Source organism: Centruroides sculpturatus, unplaced genomic scaffold (assembly GCF_000671375.1).
Source record: "Centruroides sculpturatus isolate CEXI.00-Female unplaced genomic scaffold, Cexi_2.0 scaffold140, whole genome shotgun sequence".
Lineage (NCBI taxonomy): Eukaryota > Metazoa > Arthropoda > Arachnida > Scorpiones > Buthidae > Centruroides > Centruroides sculpturatus.
In genome coordinates this window covers 897,648-907,846 of record NW_019384503.1, presented here as the reverse complement: position 1 = coordinate 907,846, position 10,199 = coordinate 897,648, and the positions used below count along the sequence as shown (strand labels likewise).

Sequence of the window (10,199 nt, the reverse complement as noted above, 5' to 3'; positions counted from 1 at the left end):
CCCATTTAATATTATTACAACGAAATGCAAGTTCAAAGACATATATACATGAATAACAAATGCAAACATGTTTTCATTTATCATCTGTTTGATTTTTATCATTTGCTTCTAATGTGGCTTTATGTTGCCGATCTTACCCCGCTAGTCATGATTTCGAAACATTAAGTATAACCCTGAGAACAGAATGCCAAGCCATGATCTGGTCACGTGAATAAGTTGAAGTAACATCCTTCTAACAGGAAAAGTAACTTTCGTTATCATGGAATTATAACAAAACCTGCCAATTCAATATAAATGGAAGCAAAATATTATATGGCAGGGGTGGCCAAGCTCCTTGATAGTCCGAGCCATTTTTCAAAATTTGAAATTTTTTGCGAGCCGCAATTAAATACGTATTAAAAAGGTATGCAAAAATTTCAGATTACAAATTATATCCGTAGCAAGAGTGATACAAATTGTTTTCTCCAGAGCACAATGTCTTTCATATTTGTTGTTATTAATTTAAAAGACATTTTGAAACACATACGGAGCGATAATAATTTTTAAAAAAATAATAACACAAAAATGAAAAGGGAACTCGGATACATCTATCGAGAGCCACAAATAATCCTTCAAAGAGTCGCATGTGGCTCGCGAGCCGCAGGTTGGCCACCCCTGTTACATGGAATTGAACGAAAATGAAAATTTGCTTGATAATTCAACTACGCTTGTTGGAGAACAATAAAAAAACTACACTCTACAAGCCACCAATAAAACTCAACTGCCTAACCTAAAAAAAGCGCTTGACAAACTTGCCCCGCATGCCAAAGTTTCCCCGGTCTCTCCTATATATAAAGTTTAAAATACAGAAAAACTATCTACCGGATAAATTAAAGCGAATACATTATTAGGGGTATGTCAAATACTGTATAGATATTTTAAACGCTTATCCATTGTAGAAGTTTGGACTTTTACGTAACGAAAGGATTAAATCCAATTGACAGTATAAAATAGTCAACGATCTGCCAAGAGAGATACTTGTGAGGAAGTATCTCTCTTGTGAGGAATCTTTATGAAACAATCCAGCAACGAGTTGCTTTACTTTCCCAGCAACATTTGGTGGCGCTATCTGTTATCATATTTTTTAACTTTTACATTTTTAACTATTAAATAATATCAAAAAGTTTATTTATGAGAGTAGGGATGGCTTTTATAAAAAAAAATTGTAAATACTAACATCGACATTAATAATTAAGTCTGATTAAGTCGTAAAATCGACATTAATTAATTAAGTCTGATTCTACTGGAAATACATACTTTATTCGTATTATTTAAAAGTAAGTACAACGTACTGAGTTCGATATAAAGTTGATGAATTCAATTCTATTATATGCACAAGATATATTTACAGATGAATTTACTGCTAAATAAATAACAGTTACATTACAATAACATATATTTTATTACGTTATGGAGTAAAGTACAATATTTTTGTATAATAAATTGAGTTTGATTAATATTGTCAAATTTGTATTTTTCTAGAAAAATGTCTGAGAGAAAAGATAAATATGATGTTCGGTATGATTCGACTACTGGAAAATCGGGTGAAAAAACACGTCAATTCTATAAATTGTTACTGCCATCTGTACCTGGACCGTGTAGAAATAGCACTTTGCCAAATTACAGCCAAACCGTGCCTGCTTTATCCACCTCAACTACATCAATTTGCTGTTTACATCAAAAACCAAGCTTTTTAAAAACAGATACAACAAGTACTGAATCACCTTCTGGAATAACAACAAATAAAACTAACTGTGATACCTTACCAAATGTTGGTCTCCCTTCTGTTTACCCGAATAAGCTAGTTTTTCAAAAGTTGACAAACGAAGTGCAACCAGTAAAACAAGTTAATGCAATTGAAAAACAACTAATAAAAATGCTATACAAGCATTACTATTCCTACGATTTACTAGACGATCGAGAATTTCAAGAATTTTTACGACTATTGCAACCTACATATACACTTCCATCTCGAGAAATCTTAACAAACGATTTGATTCCCAGACTTTTCAATGAGACGAGGGAAACGATTATGAACGAACTAAGCCATACTACAGCAGTTTGCTTAACGTTAGAACGATGCTCAGCTACTATTTATGCTATAACAGTACACTATATAAGCTCAAGTTTGAAGTTACGTTCTAATACATTGGAATGTTTCGAAATCAACATAAAACATACTTCAAATGATATCGCAGATAAGCTGATGCATATTGTGAAAGATTGGAAAATTACTTCAAAAATTATCGGTGTTGTTAATGATTACGATAATAGCATTGTAAAAGCTATTAATCTATGTAACTGGAAGAGTATACCATGTTACGCTCATTTACTTAAATTAGTGGTAAAGAGTGGAATAAAAGTTATCGAAAACATCGTGAAAAAATTCAAGAATATTGTAAAATACCTAATACAACACGGTGATGTCAGAGCAGAATTTACGTTTAATCAGAAAGATATTAATTTCAGTGGGTTAATTTTAGACGAAGATGTTTCTATTAGATGGAATTCGACTTTAGAAATGTTAAACTTAATTCTTGGAAATCAAGAACTGATCAAGTCCACTCTAAGTGCTTCGTCAGAAATGAATTTTAATACTGATTATCTTAATTGGAATGTCATTGATGATGCAAAAAACTTATTATCAAGTTTTGAGGAAGCAAGAAAAGATATCAGCGAAGATAATACTATTAATATATCTAAAGTTTCAATTTTGTCACAAATGTTAATAAATCGTATAGAAAGATATTTAGAGGAACCTCATTGTCCTAAAGAAATTGAAAACATGGGGAAAAGACTAATAGAAAATTTACATAAAAAATTTGGGGCAGTAGAAAAAGAGAAGTTAATTGCCCAGGCAATAATCTTAGATCCACGATTCAAGAAACAAGGATTTGTTAACGAGAAGGATTTTAATAATGCATGTGAATCTTTAATCTTGAACTTTGATGTATTAGAAGACACAATCGAAAATACTATCACGACAGTGATCGAAAAATATAAAAGCAATTCGTCTGGATCGCTTTGGAACGAATTTGATGAATCTACCAGTAAAGTATGTATTTGCTTTTAATTTTCTTCAGAAAGACGACATTTAATCTTACACAACATTATTTTTTACAGCTCAGAATTAAAAATGAACAATGTATTACAACCAATAGAGAATTGAAAGATTATTTAGCAGAACCTCTACTTGCAAGGGAATTAGACCCTTTGGAGTGGTGGGAAGAAAAGAAGTTAGATTATCCGAATTTATATGAAGTTATGTTGAAGAGGTTGTGCATAAGAGCGTCATCCGTTTCTTATAGTAAATTATTTTCAAAGGCTGGGGTCATGTGCAATGAGAAGGCGTGCAAATTAACTTGTTCAGAATTATCGAAGATTCTATTTTTAAATAGTACTTTATAGTAGATTTTTTACTTTTCATAATGTCGTTTAATTCGATACTAAATCATTAACAGAATTTATTATAATGTTAGTTAGACTTATAATTTTCAAAAAAGAATACCTCAAAATAAAAGTGACAGGGGAGTATTCCAAACTCAATTCAAAACTTTATGAAAATAATTATAAAACTCTAAAATGAACTTGAATTTTCTTCTGGCATTATTCTTGTCCTGTAAATTAATCGCTTTTGTAAAATAAATAGGTTTTTCTTTAATAAAATCATCTTTTTATAACTCAGTATTAGAGTTACATAAAGCTACTAATAGCAATATTACGCGTATATAAATAGTAAAATTCACTGTTGTCAATCCTTTATTGTCATAAAATGGTTCTTGATAATTTAATGCGATGTAATATCAAGACCGTAAAAATACAATAAAATATCGAAAATATTATCTTATATTAATGAATAGTTTTGTTTTACTGATTGTGGGTAAAAAATTAGTCATAAAACGTTAAAATATAATAGAAACACTTTATTAATATTAATGCTATTTGGTGGAATTCTTTTTATAATGTAAATTACACTGTGTGTTATGATAAGACTGCATAAAAAGTCGGAACATAAAGGAATTGCCAGGATCAATAATTTTTTAAAATTCCGTATGTAATTTTCTGTTTTGTAATATAATAATATATATGCAATAGTACAGAATTTACTGGGCTTTAAATGTTTTAAATTTAGTTGTGTTGATATTTCGTTTGGCTACTGTCTTAAAAATATCGTAATAGTTAGTAATAGTTTACTTGCGGGAAGGCAGCGTAACATGTTCAGCATCAATAGGCATTTTGCCAATTCGGAGCAGAAGCTATTATTACGTATCAGACTAACTAGATACTCTTTTTTATCTTTGTTTCTTCCAACAAAGAAATCGATGTATTTTTCTTTCTGTTCGGGAGAAATTCTTTTCTCGTTTCGTCAGTAACACGTTGACGGCTAGTAACAACAATTGTCATTTACTCACAAAGTCCGAACGAGTCGTTTGTTATGAATTCTTTAACACATTTTCAATGCAGATATTCGTCAAATCGTCTAAAATAACAAAAAATTCCATTTTGCTTCTTTAGTTTGGTTTGAAAATTGTCGTTCTTATTATTGTCGATGCATTCCAGTACGGCATCAAAAAGATTTTTCTCTCCTAATTTACGTAATTCAATTACAACTAAAGCATGGAAATATCTCAAGTAACTTCGACGATCTTCATCGATTCCCCAATCGTATGCGAATTTTTTATAAATGGTCGTTTTCCCGTATCCCGGATCATATGTAATTAATACTGTTCGGTACTTCTTAGATCTACTGATAAAAATCTTTTGTATTTGTATAATTTCGCTGGTTTTTCGTCCAATCATATCTGTCTTTTGGAGTATAACGTTTACAAAACATTCTTTAATTGGAAAGTCATTGTGTCCTTTGTTCTAGATTAAGGATCTCATATATGCATAAGTAATCTTGTAACTTCATTAGCTTTTCTAGGTATATCTTTAACTTAACTGAAATGAAATTATTACAAAAAATAACTTTTAGTTTAACAGTAGAGACAAATGCAGAGATAGAAAAAATGACACTTTTCATATATTTAATAAATTCTTCAGTAATGTACAACTTATTCGATAAGTTTAATACCACAAGGGTTAAATATAACGAGTTTTTTTTTTTACACAGAGTGGTACTTCAACTGTAACAGAATAAAGACAATCCTAACTTTTAGTTTGTTTTGCCTCTATAGCTTTATTTTATTGATTTTTTTTATATTTTTGACTAAATTGGACTTTGTCTTCAGCAGGTTCACAGCAATATGTTATAACAAATTTAAAAAGAAATTTATTTTAAAAATAACGAAATTGTACCCGACAATGATATTTAAAACGTATTATATAGCATTGTTTATCCCTTTCGCAGGTAGACTTATGTACGAAATCTAGCTGCTTATTAACGAAAAACAGTTTATGTTTTAATAATGAAGTTACTGAAATTTTTAGTTCATAGGTTGAAGCGAATTTATGTAGTTTTTTTTATCAAACGATTATACAATGTATAAGCTGTTGAAAGTGAACGTCTTAAACTAACGTAACACACTCCAATTTCAAGATAGCGTAATGCTGTTTTTTTAATCATTACGAATGTATGTTAAATTTCCTTTAAATTCACATGTCCACAACTTAGAAAAGTCAGCTATTCGCTCTGAGAAATGATTGTTACAATATTGTGATTTATTTTATTTTAATCACAAGAAATATAAATATTTAAACAATAAATACTGTATAATTATTTCTGTCTCAGTTATTAAAGTGTAAAAGATATTGTAAGTACAGTATTCTAATCGGTCATATTTTGACTTTCCATAAGTTTACATTCCTGTATGTTTTACGTTATTCCTATTCAACCTATCCCATCAACATAGACTTATATTAGTAATAAAAAATTATTTATTAGTGTTGGTCTGTACTCTGCTTTATATCTGAAGGCCTCTTAGACCAAACGTATTTAAATTTTCTTATATAATCTTCACTGTGTAACGGCATCAACTCTACCTTGATTGAAGAATCATTATTCAATGAATTGTATTGAAAAAATAAAATAACACCTCCTGTATTTTCAGCGAATTTACAGTTATGATATTTATATTTTTCAGGCAACATTTCTTCGTAATAATTTAAGTCTGTGCCTTCTATTTTATTCATTTGTTTAATTCAGCTATGACAACAGAATACATTCCTAGCAATCACGACCCGCCATCTTCGTTCTGTCACGTAATTCAGTGGCAAGTAAATTAAAATTATGAATTAAGCAATGACTTTACTTGCAGAATTTGTTTAAATTTTTTTATTGACAATATTTAGCATTATATTTAAATTAAATAATTAGCTAAATGTCGCTATAAAATTAGATTACAGATTAAAACTTTTGTTCCAAATTCTACTTGAATGTTAAATTTAACATTTTTTGATCTGATACAAAAAAACGAAGAATAAAGGCAATTTTTAAGAATATAAAATGTATGCTTATGTATGCTTATGCATTAATAATATATTTATGTACTATACAGTTTATACATGTTAATTTTCTATAATGCCCAGCAATTAATGTACTGTACAGTATTCATATGTAATAAGGATGGTTGAAACAAAAATCAATAAATATGCACCGGATATTCTAAAAATTTTATTTATTTTAACTACCTCAGCTTCAACATCACGCGGAAACGCAAGAATGTGGGCAACAATAGATTTTCTATTGTAACACTTTCTTTGTTGAGAAGATTTTTTCGAAGGAAAAAGACGTTTTCGAAAGTTTGTGTTTCATTAAATAAGAAAAGTATTACTTGAAAAGTTTCCAAGATTTCCAAAAAACAGGTTATTTGGACATCGTTCGTGATCTTACTGAGGATTGTTTCAACCATAGCGATTCTAATTCGTGAAAAGTTATTGAAAAAGATTCTCACTTTTGTTGCGATAAATTTAAGAATAATCTTGCATTTTTTGATCAGATACATGGATTTGAAGTTAGTAATGATGACGCAATATGTGAGTTTTATATATTTATTTAACCTTCTGTTAGTCGCATGGGTCTGACAGACCCGACGCGATTTTCAGTCAAAATTTTTTACTATTAAATATTTTTTGAAAAATTTGAAAAAATTAATATTCTTCAAACTTTTTAATTAGATTAACATGCTGTTAAAATTTTTNTTTTTAACATTTTATGTATTTAAAAAAATAATAAAATGAAAGAACTAATCGTAATGAAATTTTGGTATTTCTTTTATACTTTAATGATACTGAGCAAGTTATTGATTGATGATAAATTTGATTTAGACAATGATTATTAATTTTTTTGAATTTAAAACTTGTTTTTGTAAAAATTGAATAGGAAGATCTAAAGATTTAATTAATACAATATTACATTTAATTAATTTAAGACAGCATATTATATTAATGACTAATGTCTAACTTGTAAAATGTCTTAAATGCCATTATATGATAGAAAGGTTGTACACTACTTTTAACACTGTTAAAATAGATGAAGGTGTTACGTTTCTAAATTAACAGCTCTTAAGAATTAAAATAGTATCAGTCCTTGTCAGATTTTTTCATTGGAACACGTCAAGTCAATGTAACATAAGTCCTTTATCTACCGAATATCTCTGTATGAAGGACTGTGTAAAGAGAACCTGTACTGTGTAGTAAAGTCTGATACATTACACTTCCATTCATGCAGAAAAATCGATACCTTTTTCCATTTAAACATTCAAATTATATTTTACTGTTTTAATCTTTAAATAATAATAATAAATATATATATTATAAATAGTTTTATAATTTATTGACATTTTTCATTTTGATACAAAAGAATAATAGAAAATATGACATACACTGTGCATGTCAAACAAATAATGGACCATGCACCAAAGTAGAAAAAATTCTCTAAATTAAGGATATTTTTCAAATTCTTCTTTTGGTATGTATCTTTGATTTATATGTATATATAAATGAATATGTTTATTCGCTAGGCACACAGAAACCGCTTCACAAATTGCTATGAAAGTTGGCAGTTATGTAAACATAAACATACTTCTAACATAGATAAAGTCGTACATCCCACTCTAAAATATTAATTGAATTTCAATATATCAATTAACTGGTGTATACATTCGATTCGAATCTACGACCAACTACTAGTGTTTAATGGTTTTATCCAGATGTAGATAGTAAAAGTATAAACCAGTGTATAAGGAACACAATTTTAGTGAATTATTCGGTTAACTGATTGAAATTATTTATAAATTTTGATAGTTCCCTCTAATACAAAATCATGTAGGGTTATAGTCTTGCAACACAGTAAAAGCAATAGTACAAATAAAAAATACAAATATTATTCAGTAACTTTATGTCATACTAGCTGTTACCTGTGACTTCGCTTCCGGTAATTTTGCAAGCAAACCCGATTTATATTCGGTATTTCAACAATCAAAGTAATTGTTATATAACGCCTACCGCTGAGAATGATGAGAATTGCCGAGAATCAAGCGAACTGTTTTTAATTTGATCAATTTTCTGGAACGTTTACAATCGTTCTATAATCGAAGAAATGTGCAATAACAAATTAACACTTAAAACGGCTCGAACGTTTGGTTAAAAAATCGAAATATATGAAAATATTTATAACAATGTCTGAAATGTTATCAATTTAATACACATAAGTATTTAATAAAGACTAAACATAGTTGAAAATAAAAGATTGCATTTAAAAGCCATTACGGTTACGCCTTAATGTTTCCCTCTTAATGTTCTCTGTGTGCATTCTAATGACATACTCTGTGTACCAAATTTCACTTTTTTAAGTTCAGTGGTTTGCTCTGGGCAATGATGAATCAGTGATCCAGTCAGTCAGTCAGCAAGGACAAGTAATTTTATATATTCAGATAAACATGAATTGACAGTAACATAATTCGAAACATTATAAATTACACGTCGACGTATCGCTTAATCGCTCAGAGTCAATGTTTCTTTATATTTTCGATAGTTTGCATTTTTAAATGCTATAAAGCCTTTCTGAAAACAGCAACCAAAAAGTCTCCATAACAGTTATAGCTGCAGAATACTGATGATTTTGTTGCATCAGGACAATTCAAGATCAGAAATTCTGAAGCAATAGCTTTGTTTGTTTAATAGTAGATACGCCTGTTCCCTATCGTAAATTAATTCAATCGCAGACATTGTTATATTACAAAAATTAAGTTATTGATTTAAAAATTATTTAAATAACTGAACATTTTCGATAAAAATAGTAATTAATTTTATTCTAATTTTACAGAATACAAAAGAATTTCAGAATTTACATTTATTTCTAAATAGTTATTTGTTTCATATTATATTTCATATATATACAGTATATCATTCCTATTTATTAATGTTTGATTTTATTACTCTTACCCCAGTTTGTACTTATTATTATTTTCTTTTATTTTAATATTTTCAAAAAATAAATAAAAAACGTTCTGGTTTAAAAATAATAAAAATTTTTAAACTAAAATTTTATTAAAAGTTAACTATGTAAAATTTACATAGATGTTATTTCTTATTCATTTACAATATATTCCTATTCCTAAATAAAATTTATGTCTTCTTTAATTAATACTTATTTATTACTTATTCTTATTCAAAATATATATATTTGTTTTTAATTTGTTATTTATTTACTATTTATTCAATTTCAAAATAAGTTTTGTTATTTATTTATCATTTATTGTTTTTGAACATTCCATATTTTTTGAACATTATTGGTATTTAGATAATTTGTTGTTGTTTATTTTTTATGTATTTAAATTCAAAATAAGTTTACTGTTATTTATATAATATTTATTGTTTTTCAGAAGATTTTTTGTTGTTTATTTTTTATATAGGGGAGACCGGGGCGACTTCGGCATGCGGGGCAAGTTTGTCAAGCACTTTTTTTCAAAAACAAATTAAAATGAGATTTTGGTTATAGGTTAGGCAGTTGAGTTTTATTGGTGGCTTGTTGAGAGTAGTGTTTTCATTGTTCTCTAACAAGCGTAGTAAAATTAATAAGCAAATTTTCATTTTCGTTCAATTCCATATAATATTTTATTTCCATTTATATTGAATTGGCAGGTTTTGTTATAATTCCATGATAACGAAAGTTACTTTTCCTGTTAGAAGGATGTAACTTCAACTTATTCACGTGGCCA

The 10,199-nt window shown here is 28.3% G+C and overlaps 1 protein-coding gene across 2 annotated transcripts in view; it reads left to right on the top strand.

Moving 5' to 3' along the window:
- LOC111622148 (zinc finger BED domain-containing protein RICESLEEPER 1-like) overlaps positions 1-6,293 on the top strand; it is a 22,084-nt gene extending 15,791 nt beyond the window's left edge. For both annotated transcript variants that reach the window (XM_023364484.1, XM_023364483.1), the window contains exons 2-3: positions 1,522-3,094; positions 3,163-6,293. In XM_023364484.1, coding sequence (XP_023220252.1) covers positions 1,526-3,094; positions 3,163-3,447 — 1,854 coding nt within the window. In that variant the 5' untranslated portion in view covers positions 1,522-1,525 and the 3' untranslated portion in view covers positions 3,448-6,293. The remainder of the gene's footprint in view (positions 1-1,521; positions 3,095-3,162) is intronic.
- Positions 6,294-10,199: the final 3,906 nt, after the last annotated feature.